A 26,549-nucleotide genomic window follows, 5' to 3' on the forward strand; every position below is an offset into this window, starting at 1 on the left:
CACACTGGGTCGTATAGCCCTGGCTGGTTTGAATCATCCTCTGTAGTCAAGGATATCCTCCTGCCTTTACCCCCTGAGAACTGGAATTACTAACCAGGCCAGGTCTTCAGGTTTGGCTATGGCTGCTAACCGGATAGCCACAGAAGGAGGAGATAAGGGGGGGGTGTGTGCTAAAGATCAAAAGTGCCCCCTTCCCAAGCCAAGGGTAACCCTAAAAGTAAAAGGGAAACCTACCAGCTTTTTTGTTGATAATTATAAAGTTCAACATTCTGTCTTGCTAAAACCTGAAGATAAAGTCTCTTCATCCGTTTATAAGTGACTGTCCGGTGGCAACAGAAACAAACAAACAAACAAACAAACATCGTCAAGACTTCTTAGAGGCTCTGAAAAACTCACACTATTGTGCCTTTGTGCCTTTCTCTAAGAAGGCCTTACTCTGCCAACTACAGGTGACCTCCCTTTGTCAGAAGCCCCCACCCCCACCCCCCTGCCTCCCCCCTCCCCCCACCCTCTGCCTCCCCCCTCCCCCCCCCACCCCCGCTCTTATTTACACATCAGTGCAGCAACAGGCAACATCCTCCTGGTTAAAGAAGATGCCAGAAGACACATTACCAGCCTCTCTTCTTGATTGCCCCCAGGATAACTGTTTAGGGGCCCTGCTGCCTGACCCTGACCTGGATCTATGAGCCTCCGCATGACATTTTGGCCCACATCCACGGGACCAAAATACTCCCTTGATGGATGCAGAGGTAACATGGTTCATCAATGGCCACAGCCTCATTCAGGACGGACAGAGGTAGCTGGGGCAGTGTGGTCTCAAACACCAAGATCCTATGTGAGGAGCCACTCCTGAGCTGAGAAAAGACAAGAGACACAGATACCTAGTGTGCCTTGCTGATGTCTGTGGGACTATTTTATAGAGAGAGGCCTTCTGACAGCAGAAGGAAGTGGCAATGAATAAAAGTGAAAGAATAAAAAATGCAGCCGAGAAGTCAGTTTAGAAATGCTAAAATGCTATCTCACCCCTAAGAAGCCCTAAATACCTCAAATTCCAGACCCTGCTCTCTGCCAGTAAGTAGGTAAAAGGTCACATTTCTTGAGCCCGCTCTCTGTATGGAACTAGGTGGAAGGGCGTAAGATAGGCCCCTCAGGCTCTTGATGCAATGAAATGATTGGTTTGCGATGTGCGGGCTTTGTTGTAAACCGTATAAAAGCTGTCCGGATTCTGCACCCGGGGTCCGCAGCCCTCTACCCCCACGTGGCGTAGGACTGTGGACCCCAGCGTGCTTGGAATAAAAGTCCTCTTGCTGATTGCATCGAATTTGGTGTCGGTGGTCTTTGGGGACGAGCGGATCTTTGGTGGTGGTCCTTCCGGTCCAACAGAAGGACTAAAGTCCATCCCAGAGGGCAACAAGACAGCCCATGGGGTGGCCCTAAAAATTGGGCGCCTCACATCCTTGATTGCCCAGGAGATCCCATACTCTGACCAGACAGAAGATGTGATCTGGGCCAAACACCTGTCCTTGTCTAGGTGTCATAAGAGATGATGGAGGACAGCTGACTACAAACTAATTGTGCCTGAGGAAATAGGTAAAAGCATACTGAAAAAGATCCATTATTCTTCACACATAGGATCCCAGAGAACGCAGGACTCAGTCCACCAGTCCTACATCATAATTAAAGATGCCAATTTGAAAACAGGGTCTTTGCCAGGTCTCGAATCTGTTGCTTCTGCCCTCTCATCTGCTTCTCTGCCGTCTCTTTTCCATTAAACACTCTCTCTGCCACTATTACTAAGTTTGATTCCCAGTACCGGGGGTTAGAGCGGTAATAATGTTTTGGAAAGAGTGTAAGGGCAGGAATGAATTTTCAGAAATGGCATCTTATTAACATCTGCATAAAAGAAAAACGGAAGAGGAATACGACAAAATAGTTGTGTGTCCTCTTTAGTGAGGTAACTGGCAGTTGTTTCCGTGAGTTTACTAGAGTTTTGCAACTAGTTTAAGCAACTAATACAAATTTTGTTTCCCGGCTGTGGAGAGCAGTAATTTTTTGAAACTACAAGTCCCAGCAGACATTGCTCCATACCCTCTTGCAGGTCGAACAGCTTGCCGTGCATTGATCTCTGGGATTTGTAGTCTGATGACAAAAATAAGGTGGGTCACACACTACCGGCACATATAACTGAGGTGGAGACACAGCCAGATACACCAATAGGTATTGCGTTCCGGGATTGAGTTGCGGGCAGATCACCAATGGCCGCGTCGTTTCTCATGAGTGATGTGACTTCCAGCCTACAGTAGGTCCGTGGGGCGGAGCGCGTGTCGCGGCCCCATTGCGAGCCATGGGAGGCGGCTGGTGGTGGGCTCGGGTCGCGCGCCTTGCCCGCCTGCGCTTCCGGGGGTCTCTGCAGCCGCTTCAGCGGCCCCGCAGCGGGGGTGCACGCGGGTCCTTCGCCCCCGGCCACGGTCCACGCGCAGGAGCCTCGCCGCCCCCGGTGTCCGAGCTGGATCGAGCGGACGCTTGGCTCCTCCGCAAGGCACATGAGACAGGTCAGTGGCAGGGGCCGGGGTCGTTTGCGATACAAGTAGAAGGACACTCCCTGTGTGCACGTGGGAGTGGGCGGCGAGAGTAAGGCAAGCATCTGCTGGGAACAGGGCCTGTGCTCAGCGGGGGCAGCTTGCTCATGTGAGCGCAGGGAAACAGTGTTGGGGGGTGGGTAGGAGATTTTGCAGCCTGGCCGCATAGGGCACCATCTTTTGGGTCCTGGCTAATGGGGTTCAGCAGGGATTAGGGGGCGGGGGTGTTACGGTTAGGAGAAGTAGCTGGCAGCACCACACTTCCTAGGTGAGAGACCGTTCCAGAGGCAGCTGGGAGGGAACAAGTTTGCCTGCGACAGGGGTATCGGTTAGGATTGCAGACAGAGGGGACCACTTGGAATAAAACAAGAGTGTGGCTACCCGCAGAAGAAGGGGAAGTTCTGGATTGGACCAGCGCTTAACCAATGGTAGAGAAGGTGGCTGCTGATTGGAGGGAGAGGTGATCTGGGCTGCAGGGGGAGGAATCTCAAACAAGGCATTGGTTTGAGAGCCTGAAGCCTGGCTGGTATAGGATGGGGCTAATAGTGGGAACAACCATTTGGCAACACTCGGACTTGAACGGTGAGGAGATGGTGGATGAGACCATGCCAGGTAGGAGCGGTTACCACGGAGGGGAATGAGGAGGCTAGAGGCAGGTCTCTGTGGAGAAGTTTGTCCCAGAGGTCTGAGGGAGAGAGAGGGAAGACCACAGGATGCACAAGTGAGCCAACTTGGGAAGACTCTATCCTCAGACTGAACGTCTTCAATTCATGCTCTAGATTTTGAGTGTCTGGGACAGAAGGGTAAAGAAAAAGGACTTGAATGGGACTTCCCATAAGGGATGCACATCTAGAATACTTTTGTGGCTGTATAGGGTGAGAGGGGATCTAGGAAACAGGGCTTGGCTGATACAGAGCTCCACCCTCCAACTCCCTGCAGCTTTTCTCTCCTGGTTCCGAAATGGACTTCTGGCATCAGGCATTGGGGTCATCTCCTTCATGCAGAGTGACATGGGCCGGGAAGCTGCCTATGGTGAGTACAGAGCATCCCCTATGGGAAATGGGGAACCCTACCCCTTTTCCTCCAGTTCTGAGTCCTCCTACCCTAACAGTTGCAAAAGGAGAGCACTCCCTTTTCTCTTGCCTCACTGATGTAAGCCCCTCTTACACCTCCTCCATCGGCATTGTGAGGAGTCCTCCAGACAGTGTCCAAGTGGCCTTGACTTATGTGTACACCTTTGTCTACACACCCAGACCAGACCCTTTGGATATTAGATTTCACCTCCAAGTCCCAGATACTTGCCTTTACAAAAACTCATGTATTTGAGCCCTTGTCTGCCTTATTTATTTATTGTTTTAATGAGGAGGAAACTAGCCTACTAAAGTGCTGTATCACTGAGCTACACGTCCCCAGCCTTTTGCTGGTGAATATTTTAGCCATGTGCTCTACCCCCAGCCCCTCACTGGGGGATTCTAGTCAGGGCTCTACCACTGAGCCACGCCCCCAGCCCCTCATTGAAAGATCCAACCTTTTTGATTTTTTAAGATTTATTTTTATTTTATGTGTATAAGTGTATATGGAGACCATGTGATTTCCTGGTACCCATGAAGCCAGAAGAAAGCACCAGAGCCCATCAGACTGGAGGTACAGATGGTCATGAGCCACCATGTGGGTTCTGGGAACTGAACTCAGACCATCTGCAAGAGCAAAGAGTGCTCCTAACCTGGGAGCCACACCCCCACCCCATGCCCCACTCCTGCCGTGTTAATTTGAGACAGTCTAAGTTGCCCGAGTAAGCCTTACATTAGCTGACACTCCTCCAGCCTCACTGGCTGATGTTAGAAGCCTTGCTCGGCCCTGTGCTCGTACTGACTCATCTTCCCCACCCATCACCCTGGTAGCCCCTTGGGATACCCTGGACCCTGTAACTATTGACTACTGCTCCTTCTTCCACAGGCTTCTTCCTGCTGGGTGGCCTATGCGTGGTGTGGGGCGGAGCCTCGTATGCGGTGGGTCTGGCAGCACTGCGGGGACCCATGCAACTGTCGCTTGCTGGTGCTGCCGCTGGTGTAGGGGCAGTGTTGGCTGCCAGTCTGCTCTGGGCTTGCGCAGTAGGTCTCTACATGGGCCAGTTGGAACTGGACGTGGAATTGGTGCCTGAGGATGATGGGGCAGCCAGTACGGAAGGCCCAGATGAAGCGGGCCGGCCACCCCCCGAGTAAACAGCAGGGCTGTGGGGACTGGCTGGGCCTGATGACTGGGACATTAAAACCTGACCCTTCAGCAGTTCAAGACTCTTGAGTGATAGCTCCTGTTATCTGGGGAGGTGGGACGGGGAGAAGAGGTCAACCAATGGGGATGAAGCAAGATGGTTCAGTGGGTAAAGGCACTTGCTCCCAAGCCTGAGTTTGATACTCAGGGTCCACATTGTAGAAGGAGAGACCTAATTTCCATACCATACCACACATGGCCACACATACGAGTAAATAATAATTTTAAAGGAACATGAAATTGCAATCACGAGAGGCCGAATCCCTGAGGATGGAGCCCCTCAGGAAGTGGTGTTTAATTCTCAAGAATGACTCCAGCACTTGATCTATGCCTCAGGTTTGGCCCTCCGGTGTTACACTGTTTTCAGTCTCCCTTTCGCTGCACCCTAGTACCTGTGGGCCCCGGATAGGGCAGGCCCAGCGTAGGGTAAAAGGCCTCTGGAAGCGAGGGGCCTGGACCCAGCCTGTGCAGATGTGGATACATCAGGCTTAACTCTGCAGGGCCATAACGGATGGTGCCTGGGGTACACAGGCCTCGCACAACGGGTGGCAGGAAGCCTGCATGAAGGAGGGCAGGCGAGGGGTCTCCAGGAGTTGTCAAACCCCACGGCAGTACTGGATCATGCTTCAGGGCCCCTGCTCTAATGACAGAAGTGAATTCCGGCCGAGGCGGAGCCGGTGGATCCGAGACCTCTTCCTCTCCACTGTCTTCTGAGCCTCTAACTTCCTTCGGGCTGGCCTCCACTTTGATGCGTTTGCCTCGGGCCTGAGGGTCCTTGTCCTTGTCCTGTTCCACAGGCACAGTCTGTTTCCGCTCAACTGGAGGCTCTTCCTCTGAAGAAGATACTTTATATTTATTCTTTGCAGAGCTCTACTGCTAAGCCACGCCCACAGCCCCTTACAGCCTGTACCCACGGAAAGGGAGAGGTCAAGATAAATGCACTATCACTGAGCCAGGCCCCCAGCCCCTCCCTGGGGGATTCTAGGCAGGGGCTCTACCACTGAGCCACACCCTCAGCCCCTCATTGGGGGATTCTAGGCAGGGGCTCTACCACTGAGCCACGCCCCCGGCCCATCACTGGGGGATTCTAGGCAGGGGCTCTACCACTGAGCCATGCTCCCAGCCCCTTAGTGATGGATTCTCCTCAGGCCTACTGTTGAGCCAGATTCTAAGCCTTCTTTTGGCTTTCCGTGTGTGAGTGAAGGTATGGCGGTGAAACATCAACACTGGCGCACTCCCTTATCACTATCATCATCGTCATCATTATTACTGCGCGGGAAGGTATGAGCCAGGTCAGAAGACAGCTGTGCCGAGTCGGGTTTCTATTTCTACCTTCATGTGGGTTCTGAGGATCAAACTCAGTCATCGGGTTTGGGTCGTTACCCACTGAGCCATCCCGGCAGCCGCATTTGTAACTGCTCTGTATGTGTGAGTGTGGGTGCACGGGCCCCATGATACACACATGGAGGGCACAGGGCAAGGCATTTCTATTTGATGAGCATTTCGCTGGATTATTGTTCTTTGAGACAGAGACTTACTGAACCTAGAGCCCATATGTTTCTGACTAGGCTGATTGGTCAGCAAACTTCTGGGATCTACATGTGTTCCCCCCCCCCCCCAACACTGCGTTCACTCAGATCTTCTAAGGGTGATGGAGATCCAAACACAGGTCTTTTGTTTGCTTGGGTTTTGGTTTTGTTTTCGACACAGGGTTTCTCTTGTGTGCCTGAAACTCACTCTGGAGACCAGGGTAGCCTGGAGCTCACAGAGATCCACCTGCCTCTGCCTCCCAGGTCCTGGGATGAAAGGTGGCTGTGTACCACCACCCAAGCCACACTCAGGGGTTTATGTATGCACAGCAAGCCCTGTGTACACTGGGTCACCTCCCCAGACCCTTTTACTCTTTGAGACATAGTCTGGCTAAGTTATCAAGGCTAAGCGTGCCTTGGCATCTCGCTGTCTCAGCCTCCCAGTAACTGGCACTGTAGTCCTTCACTACCACGCCAGCCTTGGAGGAGACTTCTGAAGGCATGAGTGTGTCCCCAGCCCTTGCCCTTGAAGTATAGGCATAGCGCAGTAGGCCTGCAGTTCCCAAGCCCCAGTGGTCTATCTCCCTTCGGGTACACAGTAGGCACCTCCCACAGCACCGCTAAGATCCATCCAGCCCTGACGCTCCAGTAAAGCCTAGACCGAGATCCCAGCTAGACCTCTATAGATAATGGAACTCTCCAGCACGCCCTCCCTTCAGCCATAGAACTTTGATGATACTGGACACATCTCCTCTGTGTTGTCCTGAGAGACAGCCACTGGCCACAGGTTTCTGGTTACAATCTGAAATATGGCGGGTAATTTGAGGATGAAGATGTTTGATACTCCCCCTCAGCCCCCCAGACAGGGTCTCACAATGTAGTTCTGGATGGCCTGGAACTCGCTCTGTAGACAAGATTGGCCTTGAACCGGAGATCTGCCTGCTGCCGCCTCCCAACTGCTTTGATTAAAGGTGTGTACCCTCATGCTCTGCTTGACTGTGTTGTTTTTTGAGGTATGGTCTCACTGTGTAGCCCCCCAGTCTAAAACTCATTGTGTAGACCAGGCTGGCTTCAAACTTACAGAGCCTGCCTGCTTCTGAGCGGTGGGAATGAAGGCTTGTCCTGAGACAGCCGCTCCCCACCCCAGCGGTTTTTCATATTTAGAGAACTGTTATTCAGATTGTTTAAATTTGTTTCGTGTGTTTGAGTGCTTTGCCTGTACGTGTGTCTGTCTTCTATCACCTCTGGGAGCCAGGAGAGAGAGCATTAGATCCACTGGGACTGGAGTCACAGATGGCTGTGCCTCACCACAGGGGTGCTTGGAATTGAACCCCAGCCCTCTGCAGGAGCAGTCAGTGCTCTTTATTTTATTTATGTGTATGTGTGTTTTGTCTAAGTATGTCTATGTACCACATAAATGCCTGATGCCTATAGAAGACAGAAGAGAGCATCGGGTCCCTGAGAACTGGAGATATGGGTGGCTCTGAGCCCTGAGGGTGCTGGGAACGAAACCTGAGTTCTTTGCAAGAACAAGTGCCTGAGGGACATTTTGTTTTTCTTGAGACAAGAGTCTGTGTAGCCCTGACTGTCCTGGAACTCACTCTGTAGACCAGGCTGGGCTTGAAGTCACAGAGATCCTCTTGCCTCTGTCTCCCGAGTGAGACAGGGTCTCTCAATCAACACTGAGCTTGCAAATTCAGCCTCAGGAGCCCTCTGGCCCCACCTTCCCAGCACTGGGATCACAGACTTGTGTTTTGCACCTGGCTTTTCTTTATAAGGGCTACACCCATGTCCTCAAGCTTTCCTGGCAAACACTTTACTCTTCCAGTCATCTCCCCAGCCTGAAGGACATTTAACATCAGCTGTTAATGTAAACAGTCACATGGGTTGGCTTCTGCAATGGGTAGTCCCAGCAGCCCCTCCGTCTTCCCTGGGTGTAGAATGGGAAGGGATTAGCTTACTTGTGGGCTCTGGGCCTGGGCTGGATGACTCCTCCTGAGACACAATGGCTGGAAGCTGGAAGGCATCCAGGGGTGTTTGACCACCTTCAGCATGGCTGGGGACAAGATGATGGAGCTGAAAACCAGGGGTCTTGGGACAACAGTAAGTATAGACATTTTCCAGTATGGAACGTGTGAACAATATCCTGTGGCACTAAAATTTTCTATCAGACCTATAAACTCCTAGTTGGACACGGACGCACACACGCACACGGCACACACACACACCTTGAATTAAACCCAAGAGCCTCCTATGCTCTAGACCTCTACCACTGAGCCACACCCCCAGCACTGGGGGATTCTAGGCAGGGGCTCTACCACTGAACATTCCTTATTGAGACAGAGTCTCCCCAGGTTTCCCAAAGTGGCCTTGAACTTCCCATTCTGCCCCAGTCTTTCTACTGGCTGGATCCAGAGGACCAAGCACAGTTCCAAAATATATTCCCAGCTGAGTTCTCCTTGCTGTGGCAAACCTGGGCCACTGTCAGCCGCCTCGTGTTACATGGGGATCCTCTACCCGTGTCATCGTTACCTGCGTCTCTTTGATCTAAATCACCTGCTCCCATCTCGGGTCCAAATCAAATCAGCGCAAGAAAGGGGTAAATGGCACCTCCCTCTCTCCCTGCATCTCTTAAACCATGCCCCAGCCTCCTCTTGTTCTCCAGTCCCTATTTTTTCCCAGTCTGCACTCAGAGGAAAGAAGGGTTTTTCCAAAAGTACGGATTTGCCTGTGACCCCCTCCAGACATAACACCTTCAATAGTTCTCCAGTGATCACGAGATAAAATGTCCTGCTGCCATTTACAGCCTCCCCTGCCCCCCCCCCCCCCCCCACTGTGCTCCGGCCCCAAATGCTCTGTTCCTCCCTGGGCAGCTCAGGCTGTAGACCTGAGGCTTATCCGTTCTGTGCCCTCAGCTCACAACGCGTGTATGTCGCACCACTCTCGTTCTCCCTGTATAGAGTCCGCTGTGGCTCCCCAGTGCTCTAGAGTCAAACTCACACTTTCCACCGGAGGCACACCACACGAGCGTTCTCGCCCTGCCTACATCACAGATATGTCTCCTCCCAACAGAAATTCCTCTCCGTGTCAACCAAGAGAGGCCATTCCATACCTAAACCTCCTAGGTTCTTTTCCCTTCATGTCTACAGAGCCCTCCCTTAAAAGCCCTGGCTGGGATGGGGAGCGGCTGCCGCGATGGGCCACCTCTCACCTGAGCACGTGACTGACCCACAGCACGTGATGCTCCCCAGCACTCTTCCCGTTCCCGGCCACAGTGGCTACAGACTGCAGCCACACGAAGCCCCCCGCACGCTGCAGCCAACGGTAGTAACCAGTCACCACCTGCCCTTTGTCCAGCACTGGTCCATCCCAGGGGAGCAGAGAGCCCAGAGGGGTGGGGAGGGTCAAGGCAGGTGGGCAGAAGACAGGCAGAGGCAGCGAGAGTGGGGAGAATGGAGAAAGACAGAGAAAGGCACAGAGGTAATCAGAGACCCAGAGGTACCCCAGCATTGGTCAGAGACCCCCTCATACCCCACTTGCTGCCCCCTCCCCCGAGCCATGGCTCAGCCTCTTTGTTGCTTTCTGTTCGGAACAGCCCCCAGGAGCTGCAGTGCAAGCAGAGATTCTGGTTAGCCCTGAAGAAAGACTTCCAGGGAACAGGGAAGCAGGGTCATTCGTGTCTTTGTGGGGCGGGGAGAGGGTACAGAAGTGTGCCTCACGGTCCAGATGGCTTTGGCGGATCCTGGTCACATCCTGTCCGTGGACAAACTGATAGCAGCTGCGTCCCACCAGTTCTGAGGGCCCCATGTCCATATGGTCGCTCACTCTGGAGGACACAGCAAAGAAAGGGAAAAGGAGCTGGAGACATTGGGTGTCTGGAGACAGCAGCGCTGGCTTTGGCGTTCCCCAGGGTCCACACCGTTTTGCAGTCCCATCCTCTGAGCCTCAGTTTCCTTCTGTGAAATGGGCATAGTAATAATATAGGTGAAGGAAAGGATGAGTTACGGAGGTGAGAAATGGACAAGCTTGGCCAGGGAGCCGGGGCCACGCCCCCTTCTCCCAGGCACCTTTGCCATCTCCCTTGCCCTCTCTCCTCCCATAATTCCCCACGGCCCCAGACTAAAGGCCCAGGATTGACTGATCTGCACATATCCCCAGGTTTTCAGTGGACCCCCCCTTCCCTCCCGCCCTTACCCCGGTACCTGCTCTCACAAGCAAGGATGGTGAGGCCCAGGCTGAGGCGAAACACAATCATGTGTCCATGCAGAGGCAGCTCAGCCAGCGGGGCTGGGGGCAGCGTGTGTCCAAGGGCTACAAGACCCAGCGCTCGGGCCCTCAGGCGTCCTGTCACATGAATGACCTGTGGAAGGTGGGGTTGTCTGGGGAGGTGGCAGGTGGGACTGCTCTGAGGCAGGAGGACTACAGCCAAGTCAAAGTTTCACCAGTTCTACCTGATACCCATAGATCCCTTGGCCCAAGGAAAGCTTTGAGTGTCTCCCAGTTTCTGTTCTCAATATCCTGTATCCTGGGATATAGCTGGCACACAGGAGGGAGAAAGACAGCTCATACCCACCTTGTACCCCGAGGCTTTGACATTCAGACCCCTCTTGGTGAGGGTAGACTTCATTCGGACAAAGAAGGACCGCTCCTGGACCCGGAAGGCAGGGGATGCCTCCGTGGGGCTGGCTTCTGAGGCAGAACAAGAGGGAACCATTATAGAGTTTTCCAGAATCCTGTCATCTCAGAACCAGCCTCAGTGTGGCCACTCCAGACAAGTCAGATGCATCTAATGGCCTCACAGGTGCACTGGTAAAACAATCTCTCCTCATGGGACAGCCAGGTCCAAGGTCAGATGAGCCCCTCTTTCCTGCTCAGAAGCCATTTCTCAGTTCTGCTCCTCAGGCATCAGCTGGCCCCAGGCTGGAGCAGCCACCTGTGACCCACAGAGGACAGGCCAGGGGGCTGGGCAGTGGTGGCACAAGCCTTTACCTCAGAGCTCAGGAGGCAGAGGCAGGAGGATCTCTGAGTTCAAAGCCAGCCTGGTCTACAGAGTGAGTTCTAGGACAACCAGAGCGGTTATACAAAGAAACCCTGTCTCAAACAAATAAACAACAACAACAAAACCCCAAACAAACAAAAGAAAAAAACAAAAAAAAATCAACAAAAAGAACTGGCTCCTGAAAGTTAAACACACAGCACATACAAACAATTAAAAAGATGAAATAACTGGGTGACTTGGGACAAGTAATCTGATCACTCTGTGGGGTTAGGGCCCAAAGAAACATTTAAATGTGCGCACGTGTACACACACAAAGCGCTCAGACTTTTTCCCACTTCCATGTAGCAGCTCAAATTTTGGTGTGTTTTGGCCATTCTGGGGAACCAGGCAAGTTCAGACACCCTAGTGTCACTGCCTTAAGTTGTCATGACCCGTTTCTTTTTTTGTTTTGTTTTTACAAAATCTCGTTTTGTAGAGTGTAGTATGTTGAACACAAACACCAGGATCTACCCTCAGGCTTCATTCGCTGGCAAGTTGGGGATTCCTGGAAATTACCAATCTCGGGGGTGTCCACCAGCGAGGAGGAAGACGACGAGGAGGAAGTGGAGGACACAGAAGGCGGCGTAGGGGGGCCAGTGGTTGCGGCCCTCAGTCCAAGTTGCTCTAGGACCTCCGAGTGGTCCCCAGGATGGATGTAGTCGAAGACGCTGCTGCCCGTCAGCTCCACCTGCCGGTGATGGAGGGGAATGCAGGAGCGCGTGAGCGCAACAGCTGAGGCTGGACTTAGCCTGCTCGCCAACCCTCAAGTGCACTTCACACCAGGCTTGTTTTTTTCTTAGAAGTTTCCTGCTTTTTTAAATTATGGAGGGAGAAGCTTTTGTTTGTTTGGGTTGTTTTTTTTTTTGCATTTTTTTTGGTTCTTTTTTTTTTTCGGAGCTGGGGACCAAACCCAGGGCCTTGCGCTTCCTAAGTAAGCGCTCTACCACTGAGCTAAATCCCCAGCCCCGGGTTGTTTGTTTTGAGACAGGGTCTTACTTTCATAGTTCTTGTTTTTTTTTTAAATTCATTTATTTTATATAGACCAAATTCATTCATTCAAATTCATTAATCTGCCTGCTTGTACCTCCTGAAATTCTGGATTAACGGTATTTGCTGCAACACTTGGCCCCCTTTGTTTTTTTTATAGATAGAGGCTTGCTAGGTAGCCCAGGCTGGCCTCAGACTTGTGGTGGTCCTTCTGCCTCAGCCTCCCAAGTGCTGGAAATTACATCAAGTCCGACAGTTTCCAATTCTGTAATGAGTTCGAGTCTTGGAGATTGGCCTCTCAGATCTCACATGGATCCCATGCCAGGCCTCCTCAGTACAGCCTCTAGCTTTCTGCACGGATCATGCTCCGATTCCACAGTGAGCCTCTGACCTTCAGGCACCATTTAAAACTCTCCTGAAAGCTGCCAATCCAACCACGGCAATTCTTACTCAGAAATCCACCATGCCGTCTTCCACTGTCCCTCTGCTTGGGTTGAGTGATCTGTCTTCCTTTAACCTTCATCCTTCATCCTCTCTGAAGTCCTCACCACCATGCCCCCCTGCTCTGCCCACACAACCATCTCATCCACCTTACTTTGTCACCTACACATCTTAGTTTTTGAGACAACTTTATATAGCCTAGGCTACCCTGGAACTTCTGATCCTCCTGCCTCCACCTCTCAGATGCTGGAATTTAATGTATAGGTTTATACCTCACCATCATGCCTGGTTTATGTAAGGAGTCCAGGGCTTTGTGGATACTAGGTGAGCATTCTATCAACCAAGGTGCAATCCTGCCCCAGCCACAATGGTTTGAATCCCAGGACCTCCGGGATGCTACACAAGCAGCACACCGCTGAATCACACCCTCACTGAGCTCAGCCCCTCGCTGGGGGAGATTCTAGACAAGCACACATAGCTGTAGAACTACATCTCTAGACCAAATTTTCATTTTGAGACCAGGTCTTGCTAAGTTTCACTGGCTGGCTTTGAACTTGTGGTCCTGCTTGAGTCCTCCCAGCATGTGTCAGACTGCGTGGGGTTCCAAGGAAGGTTGTCTGTTCTTTATGTTGGGTTTAGTGATACCAGAAGAGAGCAAGGGCATGCATAGGCCAGGCAGTAAAGATGGCAGCCTACTGCCGGAGGTTCTTACCTGTGAGAGACCCAAGTAGATGGACACTGTCTCTGAGATGTAGAGGAATTTCCCTTCCTGGTTCAAGGCGAACACGAAGCCATCCAAGGACTAGAGACAAATGGAGCAGGTGTAGGAAGGGAACTGACTCAGGAAAAGTAATGCTATTCCTAGATGCTACCACCAGGTGGCAGCACAAAGCAGCAGGCTAGGAAGGAAGGGCCTCACCTGTAGGATGTGTCCACCTAGGTGTTGCTCGAAGACTTCAGACACCAGAGCCACAGCGCCTCGGCGACCTGGGGCTGGGGACAGAAGGAGGACAGTCAGGGCCTCGTGGTCCGGTTCACTGCTCTGGGCAGCCCTTAGGGACCCAGTCACTCTTAAACTCCCAGCCAGCCACTATAGAGAACCAGCTCACCGGAACGCTGTTCCCTATGAGACTGAGTGACAGACATTGAAAAGAGGGATTTGTTCACTCCCTTATTCTTTTACATACCCAAACAGAAAGCTCTCGAGTACTGCTGTTCGCAGGTCCTATACAGTACAGGCAGTCCCGGTGACGAGAACAGCGTGAACTGTCCTCACTGGGCCCTGAAGCCCAGGTTCAATGACTAACCCAAGGCTGGTGGTGAAGGCCTGTAACTCCAACTACTTGGCAGGCTAAGGAGAAGAATCAAGAACCAAAGACCTGCCTGGGGTACATAACAGACGAGTTCCTATCTCAAACGTTGAAAAGAGGGCTGTCAATATAGATCACGATAAAGCCCCTGCCTAGAATCCCCCAGGGAGGGGCTGGGGGCGTGGCTCAGTGGTAGAGCCCCTGCCTAGAATCCCCCAGTGAGGGGCTGGGGGGCGTGGCTCAGTGGTAGAGCCCCTGCCTAGAATCCCCCAGGGAGGGGCTGGGGGCGTGGCTCAGTGGTAGAGCCCCTGCCTAGAATCCCCCAGGGAGGGGCTGGGGGTGTGGCTCAGTGGTAGAGCCTCTGCCTAGAATCCCCCAGCGAGGAACTCCAGTAGAGTACTTGTCTAGCATTCACAGGCTCTGGATTCAATCCTCTGCACTGAAGAACAATAACAAAAGACAGGGGGGGAAAAAAAACGAAATTATGAGAGTGAGAAGTCGGATTCTCTTGCACTGCAAGGTGGAATGTACACAAAGAGAGTAGCTGAAGAAAACGGGTTGGTGATTCTCCAACAAATAAAATGAGCTATGATGGGAGCCTCTGGCAACACTTCACAACCTAACAAACTGAAGCCAGGTATAGTGAGGAGTGCTGTATGGCGAGAACAGCATTACACGAAGCCAAGAAAAATCCCCCAATGCCCATCCTCCAAGAATGGATAAAAACGCAGTAGATCCCCTGGGAGGACTCTAACCTAACTGTGAAGGAGACTGAAGCCTTGATCTGTGATGGAAAATTATGAAAGTAGACAGGCACACAAGGCCAGTGATCCCATGTCTATGAAATGTCTAAAACTGGCAAATCGATGGGAACAGAAAGCAGGTCTGTGCTTGCCAGCGCTGGGGAGGTGGCTGCTTCGTGGCTGTGGGACTATGCAGTAAATAGTGTTGATTTGGATACTTTAAAATAGCCTTAAAAAAGGGGGGGGGGCTGGAGAGATGGCTCAGCGGTTAAGAGCACTGACTGCTCTTCCAGAGGTCCTGAGTTCAATTCCCAGCAACCACATAATGGCTCACAACCATCTGTAATGAGATCTGATGCCCTCTTCTGGTGTGTCTGAAGACAGCTACAGTGTACTCATAAAATAAATGAATAAATCTTTAAATAAAACCAACCAAACAAAACCAGCCTTGTTTACACAGCAAGTTCCAGGCCAGTCAGGCACAGGTGAGACCCTGTCTAAAAGCCAGCATGGGGGGAGGTGTGGAGAACCGGCTGAGTGGTTAAGAGCACACACCAGCCGCTCTTGCAGAAAGACCCAGGCTGAATTCTTTGGCAGCTCACAGCAATCTGTACCTCTAGTCTCAGGGATTTGATGCCCTCTGCTGGCCTTTGTCGGTACTACACATCTGTGCTACACGCCTATAAATGACTTTTTTTTTAAAGATTTATTTATTTATTTTGTATATGAGTACACTGTAGCTGTCTTCAGACACACCAGAAGAGGGCATCAGATCCCATTACAGATTGTTGTGAGCCACCATGTGGTTGCTGGGATTTGAACTCAGGACCTCTGGAAGAGTAGTCGGTGCTCTTAACCACTGAGCCATCTCTCCAGCCCCCTATAAATGACTTTGAAAGTAAGTTGTTGAAATGGTTTAGTGGGTAAATACATGTACCATCAAACCTGAAGATCTGAGTTTGATCCCCAGAATCAAACGATGCGATGAGACTTGACTCTCACAAACTGTCCTCTGACCTCCACATGTATGCTGTGTCCTGCCCACACACACACACACATGAACACATAAACAATATAAGTTTTTAAAAAGCTACTGATTTTACTTTGCATAAATTTCGGATGAAAATTTTAGTTTCTTTGAAATAGTCTCAATAAATAACCCAAATTTGACTCAATTTTACCATTCTCCTGCCTCAGTTTCCTGAGAACTACACTTACAGGGATGCATCCCAAGACCTGAGTACAGGGTTTCAGCTTTCTTTTTTCAGTACTGTGGATTGAACCCAGAATCTTGCACATATTAGGCAGTTACTTTCCCACTGAGCCACACCCCCAGCCCCTCACTGGGGGATTCTAGGCAGGGGCTCTACCACTGAGCCACGCCCCCAGCCCCTCACTGGGGGATTCTAGGCAGGGGCTCTACCACTGAGCCACACCCCCCGCTCCTCACTACGGAATCCTAGGCTGGGGTGCTGGCACTGAGTTCCTCTCCTGCTGATATTTTGTATAGTATAGTATACCATAACAGAGACATATATAAAACAGAGTAACTTTCGCAGAGATAAAGACACATACAAAGGAGAAACTTAGAATTTCAGAGAGACATACGTTCTGAGACAGATGTCCCCCACCCCCAGTCAGGACTCCTGGATGCCATCCACACCACCCATGGCTGTAGTAGACGATACCCTACCCCCGCACCCCAAAAGAGATCTGAGCACTCTGTCAGTGACCTTCCCTCTGTTAGGCTGAGGGCCTGGAGTCACCTCTTCCTCTTGTGTCCTCTTTAAATGGGTTTGCTGCAGGGGCCTGAATCCCTAGACTACCAAGCATCTTGGGAGCATGAGGAAGGAAAGCAGGGAGTGAAGTAGGAGTGGTGCTATTCCTGGGCAGGCCCTGCCACCCCTGTTCCTCAGGACTCCCCCAAGTTGGCTAGGCTGTCAGAGTCTATCCCAGACCTCCCTAGATCCACTCCCCCCATCTGACTGTTGTTTCTCTTGCTTCCTCCCCATCTGAACCTCCAGGAACAATAAGTGTGGGGGGGTGATGGGGACCCCTCCCCTGAAACCCAGCTCCAAGCAGCCCTGTGACAGGCAGGAACAATGCTGCCTGCTAATTGTGGCAATTTTCCCCTGTCATTTTTGCTAATTCCTTCATTTTCCCTCTCCGGGGATCAGCCCGGGTCAGACTGAGCCGCTGCAATTAACAGCATTAATGGGCGTGCTGGGGTGGGGGTGTTCAGGGAGAGAGCTTGGGGACCTGCTGCCCCGCCCCGCAGATGACCCACCCCTGCCTCAAGGATCCCCAAGGTGTGTTCAGGATTGCCGGCTGATGTCTTGGTACCCCCATTTTCTACCTCCACAAACCTACCTGCTCCCTTTTCTTCCCACCCACAGCCCCTGTCCATGTCCCAATTCAACAGGTGTGTTCCACCTTCACAGCTGCCCCCCTCCCTGGAAATCCGAAGACCCTGAAAATCACCTATTCAGTTAATCTCTTATTCAGCTAATAAACATTTGTCAGGCAACACTGGAGTGGGGGTGGTAGGAGACTGAGGTGGGTGGGGAGAAAGGAACTAGGGAGACCCATGGGTGGAGAGAGGGTAGGCTTAGAAAAGGGAGGACAGGTAAGATCCCTACCAAGTTTCAGGGGGTTCCCTCCTTTCCCATCCTATGAGTCTCCTGTCTTGTGTCCTTAGTGAGTGGAAGGGGAGTCGTCCTAGCACTCAATCGTCCGTCAGCATGGGGTTCGAGTGATGCCCAGGGGACCTCAACCTGTTGTGAGAATTACCTCTCTCTCTCAAGACAGTTTTTTTTTTTCCTGTGTAGCCCAGGCTGTTCCGAAACTCACACTGTAGACCAGGCTGGCCTCGAGCTCACAGAGATCCCCTTGCCTCTGCCTTGCCCCAAGTGCTGGGAGGTGTGCACCCCCACCGCCCTGCTGGAGCTCACCATGCATCCAAAGATGATCTTGCACTCCAGATCCCCCTCTCTTCTCTTCTTGCACACTGGGGTTGCAGGTCTGCACTGTGCCTGGTTTGTCTAGTGCTGGGGGCGAAACCCAGGGCTTCCTACATGCTAGGCAAATGCTCTACCAACCGAATCCCAACCCCAACCCTGTGCTGAGGGCAGCTGGGTTTTGTACACCAAAGGCTTCCAGGGCCACAACAAAGAGGAATACAGTGGTGACTAATACATCACCAGGAGAAATGCTAATGTGCGAGTTTAGAACATTCCTAAGAGTTTCTGGGGTTCCCTCTTCCTCCTCCTTCTCGCTTCCCCATTTCCTTTCTCAGTTTATCCCCCCATTCTCCCTCACAGTCTCCTTCTGCTTCTAGCCTGCCCTTTGCTCCAGTTTTCTGCCTGGCCCTTCTCCCCCCTGACTTCTTCACTCCTTCAACTCTCAGTTCAAAGGTCCCTTCCTCCTGAAGTAGTGTCCTACCTGGAGACTAAGACATCACCTCACCCGACCACAGTTTGTTGAGCATTTCCTGCATTCCCCAACATTGTTTTAGCTCAGTGTACAACTGGGGGAGAGGGCTGGGGAGATGACCCAGCTGGGAGAGCATTTGCTACGCAAGTGTGGAGACCTAACTCGAGTCCCCAGAACCCATGTGAAGCATAGCAGTGAACACTGTAACTCATTATTCCTACTGGGAAATGAGAGATGGCAATGGAAGACTCCGTAGGAGCCTGTGGGCCAGCTGGTCTACCCTGTGCTGCACTGACCAATAAACAGACTTAGCTCAAGAAAAGCAGGAAGGCTAGGGTTGACACCTAGTCACACACACACACACACACACACACACACACACACACACACGCACACACACACACACACTCACGAATTCTTGCACACATACTCACGTGCTTGCATGCACATGCACACACTTATAAAGAATAATAAAAGGACTGGATGGATGTTTCAGCAGTTAAGAACACAGACCACAGGGTTGGGGATTTAGCTCAGTGGTAGAGCGCTTGCCTAGCAAGCACAAGGCCCTGGGTTCTGTCCCCAGCTCCGAAAAAAAGAAAACAGAAAAAAGAAAAAAGAAAAAAGAAAAAAAAAAGGGCTGGAGAGATGGCTCAGGGGTTAAGAGCACTGACTGCTCTTCCAGAGGTCCTGAGTTCAAATCCCAGCAACCACAGGGTTGGCTCGGAACCATTTGTAATGAGATCTGATGCCCTCTTCTGGTGTGTCTGAAGACAGCTACAGTGTACTCATATACATAAAAAATGAATAAAAAAAGTTTAAAAAAAGAACACAGACCACAGGAATAGTTTGGTCCCCAGAACCCAGCTTGGGTGGCTTACAACCACAGGTAACGTCAGCTGCAGGGGATTCAACACCCTCTGGCTTCCAGCAGCTGCACACACATGGCGCACATATACACATACAGGCACAAACACATACACATACAGTTTTTGAAAACTTTAAAACACGGAAAAAAGAAGCCAGTGGTGACATATGCCTTTAATCCTAGCACTTGGGAGGCAGAGGCAGGAGGATCTCTGTGAGTTCGAGGCTAGTGTGGTCTACAAAGCGAGTCCAGACAGCCAGGGTTGCTTACACCGAGAAACCCTGCCTCAAAAAGTAAAATAAAACAAACAAATAATGCCCCCCACCCAACACACTCTGAAGCTCCTGGATAACCGTCATGTTTTATAGACTGAGGCTTAGAGGCAGGACCAGAATCCAAGGTGGGAGCCTGCTATATAGTCAGGGAAACAGGCCTTCTGGGTAAGCAATCCTAAACCAACCGGGCTGACAAGGACACACCATCCTTCCAGCCATAGCTATCTGAGGGGCCCTAGGCCTGGTTACTGTCTTGTATCAACCAAGGCCTCAGTTCTCTTCCCAGAGAGAGAGAGAAAGAAGAAGGGAAGAAGGGGTGGGGAGAAAGAGAGAGAGAGAGAGAGAGAGAGAGAGAGAGAGAGAGAGAGACCACTCCTTATCACACAGTGTAAATCAAATGTGCTCCGCCCCTCTCGCCTTGTCTGTCCGCATGGGTCAACAGACTCGGGGAGAGTTACCACTGTCCAGTAATAAAAATCACAAATTAACTAAGTCTGTTTCTTTAGGGTCCTCATCTTCCCTTCTGGTGGGGTTGAGAGCCGGAGAGGTGGCTCAGAGGTTAAGAGGACTGGCTGTTCTTCCAAAGGACTCAGATTCAATTTCCAGCACCCACATGGTGGCTCACAAACATTTTTGGAATGCAGTCCCCAGGTATCCAATGCCTTCTACCAGCCTCCCTGGGCACCAGGCACGAAAGTGGTGCACAGACATGCATGCAGACAAAACACCCTTGTATAATAATAATAATAATAATAATAATAATAATAATAATAATAATAAATAATCAAAGCTTAAAATACAAGGTTAGAGAAACAGATGAATAGGGAATAATCTAAAAGAAAAGATAAAACAAAACGAAAAAAAAAACCCTTATCAGCCCAGACCCTGAAGGAATGGCAGGTGTGACAGTTAAAAAGTGAGCCAAAGCAGACAGATGTGGTGGAGTTTAAATTTAATCCCAGAAGCAGAGGAAGGCAGATTTCTGTGAGAAGAGAGTTCTAGGCCATCTAGGGCGGCACAGAGAGACCTTGTCTAAAAATAAATAAATAAAAAATAGATAAAAAAGCTTAAATCCAAGGTCACTGAAATAGGTCAGTAGGTAAAACCTGCATACACACACACACACACACACACACACACACACACACACACACACACACACACACACACCAAAAAACTTTTAGGGGAGTCGAAGAGCTGGCTCAGCAGTTAAGAGCACTCACTGGCTGCTCTTCCAGAGGACCCGGGTTTGATTCCCAGAATCCACATGGCAGCTCACAAGTGTGTGCAGCTCCAATTTCAGGGGGATCCAGTGTCCCCTTCTGGCCTCCCTGGACACCTGTGGACAGGTGCATTCAGGCAAAACACCCAAACACATAAAATAAAAGCCTCTTAGAAGATGAACTAGGTAGCCGCCATCTTTCCCCTTTGGCCCTCAGTTTCCCAGGGCCTCCAGTCCAGTCTTCAGAGAGCTCCTTTGTGTGTAGATTAGCAGGGGCCTAAGTTTTTGGATCTGCTTGTCTGGAGACTCGATGCTGAGCCACCCACGCGCGCTCCTGACCAGGTGGGCATTGTGGAAGTAGCCGAGAGACAGCCCGGGAGCTATGACCAGCGTGAGACTCTATCTCTTGAAGCTTCTGGATGCCCCTCCAAGTGTTGGGGGGCTGGACACCGCCAGGGCTCTCTCAGCCCCCCTTTCCCTCCCTGGGGCTCCAGGACAATAGACAAGATGTTTATCCCCCGCCGGCACACATGTTGTTCGCTGTAATGACAGTAATCAGCCTCGCTAATGCGGCATTCTCTCAGCGCCAGTCAATTCGCCTAATTACCGCCTGGGAAGCCGGATTATTTAAATTTAAATGGTGATTTATTGCGGGGCTTAATCAATGCTATTTTCTCTCCCCCCACCTCCTCTCTGGATACCAGGGCAGGAAGGGAATAGGAGCCCTCTCCAACCCCATTCTAAGGACCCCACTCTTCCGGAGTGTGTGTGTGTGTGTGTGTGTGTGTGTGTGTGTGTGTGTGTGTGTGTGTGTATGGTTTCTTCACCTGTGACCATATATAACACTTTCGCTGTCCTGTAATGCCAGTTAAGCAGGGATAAATAAACTAGAATGGTGAAAGTCTAATATTCTAGACATCAGCAATCAAAGGTGGGAAGAAAAATGAGATATTTATGTATATGTTGATGCCTTATATATTCTACATTTTTGCAAATTATAGATTACAAATTTTCCCTTACTGTGTCACACCTGCGTCTACAAGGGACTCTTCACTTCATTTCTTTTTCTCCTTCTATTAATCTTTTTTGAGCCCAGGCTGCTCTAGAACTCACTATGTAGCTAAGAAAGAGCTTGTTACAATTACAGGCCTGTGCTTCTGTGCCCCCTTGTTGGAATGTGTTTGTTTGTTTGTTTGTTTGTTTGTTTGTTTCTGAGACTAGGTCTCTTTCTGTAGCCCTGGCTGATCTCGAACTCCATATATAGGCTGGACCTAAACCCTCAGAGATCTGCCTGCCTTTGTCTCTCAAGTGCTGGAATGAAAATGCCACCGTGCCTGGCCCCTTTTCCTTTTTGTTTTGAGAAAGAATCTCACTATGTGGCAGAGGCTGGCTTCATATTCATGGTGATTCTTCTGCCTCAGCCTCAGGAGCACCAGACCCAGGCAGAGGAGAACTCTGGTCTACTGTGTTCCTGCTAGGTCCTGGGCACTCACAATGGTATCACACATGGAATCGACTCTCCACAAACAGCAGGCTGACACAGGCTGCATAGCGAAGGCTGCCTGGCCCTTTGCAGGGAGCTCCAGTTCATCAGTTTCTGGTCAGACTGATGGATGGGGGAGGACGGTGATGGTCACTCCTGTTTCTTCTTTCTTTCTCTCTTTCTTTTCCTTTGAGACAGGGTTTCTTCTCTCTGTAGCCCTGCCTGTCCTGGAATTCAGTCTGTAGACCGCTGGCCTGGAACTCACTGAGATCTACCTGCCTCTGCCTCCGCCTCTGCCTCTGCCTCTGCCTCTGCCTCCTGAGTGCTGGGGTTAAAGACAGTGCAGCACAGGAAGAGGGGAGGCACCTTCCTGGGGCCGCAGAGCTGGGGTGGTGGTGGTGGTGTCAGGATGGACACACAGCTAACGTCACCAAGGAGAACGTTCCTGATGACCTGTCATCCTCCCCAGGCCATCTTGTTACCTCCTCACCCCAAATAGGAAATTCAGGTCCCCCCCCCACTGCCCCCCCCCCGTTTTCTGCATTCCCTGGAGTTCCACAGGCCCATTCAGGAGCCAATCCTTACTGGTTGAGTGGAGGCCTTGGGGGGGGGTTGTTGGGGTGCACTGCATAGTTGGAAATTTCTTTTGTAGCAATACTGGTTCATCTCATCTAATAAATATAATAGCCTTTGCTGTGTGTGGCAGCACACCTGTCCTCCCAGCATTGAAGATATGGAGGCAGGAGGATCCCAAATTCAGGGCTAGCCTCTACTACATATCAAATTCCAGGTCAGGCGAGTCTACAGGAGGCACTGTCTAAAATTCAAGAGCCAAGACAGGGTGGTGGTGCTCACCTTAAGCCCAGCACCCACAGGAGCCAGAGGTAAGTGTGCTGGAGGCCAGCCAGGTGCACATATCAAGTCCCAGACTAGCCTACAAAGTAAGGCTGTCTCATCAAACGACAACAATAATAACCACCACCTTTTCTAGTGATACAGATTGCCGCCAGGTTCTGACTTAGGTCAAAAGTTTATAAAACCCTCAACTTTTTGTCCCCTCGAGAGCGTAAGTTACCAGGTAAGAAACCACAAAAAGTCTGGTGGACTCCCCAGAAGCCCGGCTTTCTCAATCCTGTCCCCAAGGCTGGGAGTGGAGCAGCAGAAGAGGATTTGGCAACATGAGCATGCGCACTCACCGAGGCCAGCGGGAGGCCCGACGGCCCGCAACCCCCAGGGAGGCGCTCCCAGAGCCGCAAACCGACGCAGGCGGAGGTATGTGACGCTAAGACGCACTATGGACGCCTTGTCCAGCTGACTGGAGATGGCACCGGGCAGAGGGAGCAACTTGGCCAGCTCGAAGAACTCGAGATTTTCCTTTCCGCGCCGCCAGCGCGCCGCGTTGCGGGACTTCTCTTTGCGCTGCGCCTGCAGGCTGGGCGGGCGGCGTGGAGGAGGTGTCAGTAAAAGGGTCCTGGAAGTGTGGTCCCAGCACTTCAGGACGTGGGGTAGACCTGAGTGCGAATTCTACATCTCTGCTGACTTTTGAGGACAGGGACAGAACCTTTATTTATTTAATAACAATAACGATAGTAATGATAATAATAATAGTCATTACTACAGTATTTGCGGTACTAGGGTATGAACCCAGAGCCTACCACTGAACTACATTCCTCAGGCTTTTGTTTTTTGCTTTTTGTTTTTTAGAGACAGGGGCCTCACAATGCACACCAGGCTGGCCTTAAATTTAGAGAGAGATTAGCTTGCTTCTGCCTCGGGAGCACTGAGATAAAAGGCGTGCATAACCACGCCCCGCTCTTGTTTTTGCCTTGAGATACAGTCTATTTTGCCCAGGCTGGCCTTGAACTGGCGAGCCTCCTGCTTCTGTTAGGATGTCAGGCCACGGAGCTGGAGACAGAACCTTCTCCTTGTCGGGGGTGAATTCGGAGCTGGGGAACTAAAAAAACAGAACTCAGCAATAAGAGAGGGTGACGAAGTCTAGACACAGGGTCAGGGCACGGACCCGAGGATGAATGTCATCTGAACGGCTGTGAACCCCCCCTTCCAACCCCTGCAGGCCTTCGGTGGGAGAGGCCATTTAGGGGCAGATTTGCTCACCAGGGTCCGGGAGGGGCCTTGACCATCAGCCCGGGCAGGAAATCCCAGGGGACGCCGGCTCCACGGCCTCCCCCGCACTTAACTTCACCTCGGCCACCGCTTCTGGGATAGGGGGTCGCCATCTCGACCGGGACTCGAGAATTCAGGCGCGAAGGAGTCGCAGGTGGGGCTCAGTTCCCTGGGGGAAGAATGTCTTGGGAAAGTGAGGTGCGTGCGTGTCCCCAAGGGTCAAACCAGGAGCTGGTTTGGATGCCTTCCTCAGTTTCCCCTTCCTGGGAAGCCGCGGTTCCCACCCTGGCGCTCCGGGTGAGGACGTGCCCCGCCGCCGCCTCCCCCGCGCGGCCCGCCAGCGCGCCCGCCTCACGCCCGCGCCGGGCCGGCTCCCGCATACCAATGGGCGCACGCGGCGCGCATACGGATCGGACCGGCCCGCGCGCTGCGTGCCAAGCATGCCCAAGCTGCGCTCAGGGCGGGCGCCTCACCGGGGCCCAGACACTCCAGGCTCCGTCCCCCCCAAAGCTCCCAACATCCGAAGGATCTGTCCCCCAAAGCCATCCCCAGAGTCACACTCCCCAGGTCTGCAGCTGCTCCCACTTCCTAGCCTGGGCTAAAGAGGCAGGGAGGACAGATGGACCCCACCCCAAGTTCTGCCCAGGAAGCACTCAAGCCCCTCGGGGTGGCGCCACCTGACCCGGTTACTAAATATTCCCAATCTACAACTTCCTCCCTAAAGACCAAGGCGTAAGACCATGGTCCACGACACCGCTGGTCACCGTGACTCCAGGATGGACGCGATACTCGGGGCCCAGGTACTGGAATTCAGATCCTCTAGAACCAGGGACGTGTCCATCTGGTTCTTTCCTCTTCACAATTAGGCGTCCAGAGCGATCATGTCCCCAGCATCCAGGTGGCCTCCAAGCCTCACCAAATCGCACTGACGTCTAGCTCCCTGAGCCTCTGTGACCAGGACCCCAACAACCATGCACCACTCTCTGGATCCCGGAGGTATAGGTGTCCGGATGCTGTGGCCTCCAGGTCGGCCTCCAGGTCACCAAGAGTCTCAGCCCCACATCCCAGCAGGACCCAGAAGTCTCCATTTCCTCCCGCCAAACCTTCAGGCGTCCCGCACCCGCAGGGATCCCGACAGGGTTACCTGGCCTCTGGGCGTGCTCAGGGCGCGGCGTGGGGCCGGCCGGGTGGCGTGGAGGGGCCGCTCCATAGACCCCGGGGCGCGCGGGCTGGGGAGCCCGGCTCTCGGCGCCCACGGCGGTCTCGCAGACTTCGAGACCACGGACAGCGGCAGCGAGGGGCGGTGCCTGGCTTCGCTCCGCCCACAGCGGCCCCTGCCTGCTGGATAGATCCTAGGCGGGTGTTGGCCTGGTGTGTCTGAGTACCCTCACCCTCTGACCACATCAAGAAGCTCCAGCATCAGCCTCTCTCCACCCTGGAGTCCCACCACGATCGCCAAATTCAGTTATACACCTCCCGCCCCAGGGCAGCCCCTTGGGACTCTTGGGGCAATCTGCATCATGGTTTAGTAGGAGGGGACACTCAGACATCAGTATCCCCTCTAGAGATGTAAATCCGGGCCTTTCATGATCTCCCTTCCTAAGTGAGAATTCCAGGACGCCATACTCCATTAGGATCAGGCCGTGGCCTGGGAATGACAGTCCTGGGCCCCTTGGTCTCATCTCTGTGCCTCCCCATTGGAACTAGAACCCCAACCTTTGGGCACCCACCTTCATAAATGAGAACGGAGAGACAGGGGGATGTGGTGGCACTCACTCGTTAATCCCAGCATATGGGACGCTGAGGCAAGAGGATTGCACAAGTTGGAGTCAAGCCTGGGTTATAAAATGAGTCCAGTCTGGGATCCAGGGTGAGATCCTGTCTCAAAAAATAGAATAAAGAGTGACTGGGCTGGGAGAATGGCTGAGTGCATAAAGCTTGCCGTGGAGGAGCGAGGCCAGCCTGAATACAAATCCCCAGAAACCACAGAAAGTCAAGGCAGCGCTGTGTGCCTGTCATACCAGCATTCCGATGGTGCGCGCGCAGCGCGTGATCCCGGGAAAGCCGGCAGGCCAGCTGGTTACATGGCAAGAGACTGCCTCAAACAAGGCAAGAAGACAAGAGATTGCCTCTGACCTCCACGTGAACTGCAACCATGGCATGCGTGTGAGCAGACGCGTGTACTCGGATTTTAAAAGGGGACTGACAAGATGGCTCAGGGGTAAATTGCTTGCCGCCAGGTCAGAT

The 26,549-nt window shown here is 52.1% G+C and overlaps 2 protein-coding genes across 3 annotated transcripts; one reads left to right on the top strand and one right to left on the bottom strand.

Annotated features, from left to right (window-relative positions):
- Window positions 1-2,163: 2,163 nt before the first annotated feature.
- Window positions 2,164-4,872, top strand: Tmem160 (transmembrane protein 160). Its single transcript, NM_001106227.1, has 3 exons — window positions 2,164-2,552; window positions 3,519-3,611; window positions 4,536-4,872. The coding sequence occupies exons 1-3, from the start codon at window positions 2,345-2,347 to the stop codon at window positions 4,799-4,801; spliced, it is 567 nt and encodes a 188-aa protein (NP_001099697.1). The 5' UTR covers window positions 2,164-2,344; the 3' UTR covers window positions 4,802-4,872.
- Window positions 4,873-5,090: 218 nt separating this feature from the next.
- On the bottom strand, window positions 5,091-25,600 carry Npas1 (neuronal PAS domain protein 1). 2 transcript variants are annotated; one of them, XM_006228413.3, is made up of 12 exons: window positions 25,447-25,600; window positions 24,294-24,471; window positions 23,375-23,610; window positions 13,765-13,838; window positions 13,558-13,647; window positions 11,934-12,105; window positions 10,953-11,068; window positions 10,582-10,739; window positions 10,099-10,205; window positions 9,591-9,738; window positions 8,341-8,435; window positions 5,091-5,683 (listed from the first exon to the last, which is right to left on the bottom strand). In XM_006228413.3, the coding sequence occupies exons 2-12, from the start codon at window positions 24,413-24,415 to the stop codon at window positions 5,214-5,216; spliced, it is 1,788 nt and encodes a 595-aa protein (XP_006228475.1). In that variant the 5' UTR covers window positions 24,416-24,471; window positions 25,447-25,600; the 3' UTR covers window positions 5,091-5,213. The 2 variants fall into 2 exon arrangements, with proteins under 2 accessions (XP_006228475.1, NP_001100949.1); NM_001107479.1 differs by lacking the exon at window positions 25,447-25,600 and having other exon boundaries at window positions 5,097-5,683; window positions 24,294-24,475.
- Window positions 25,601-26,549: the final 949 nt, after the last annotated feature.

The sequence above is a fragment of the Rattus norvegicus genome, chromosome 1 (assembly GCF_036323735.1).
Source record: "Rattus norvegicus strain BN/NHsdMcwi chromosome 1, GRCr8, whole genome shotgun sequence".
NCBI lineage: Eukaryota > Metazoa > Chordata > Mammalia > Rodentia > Muridae > Rattus > Rattus norvegicus.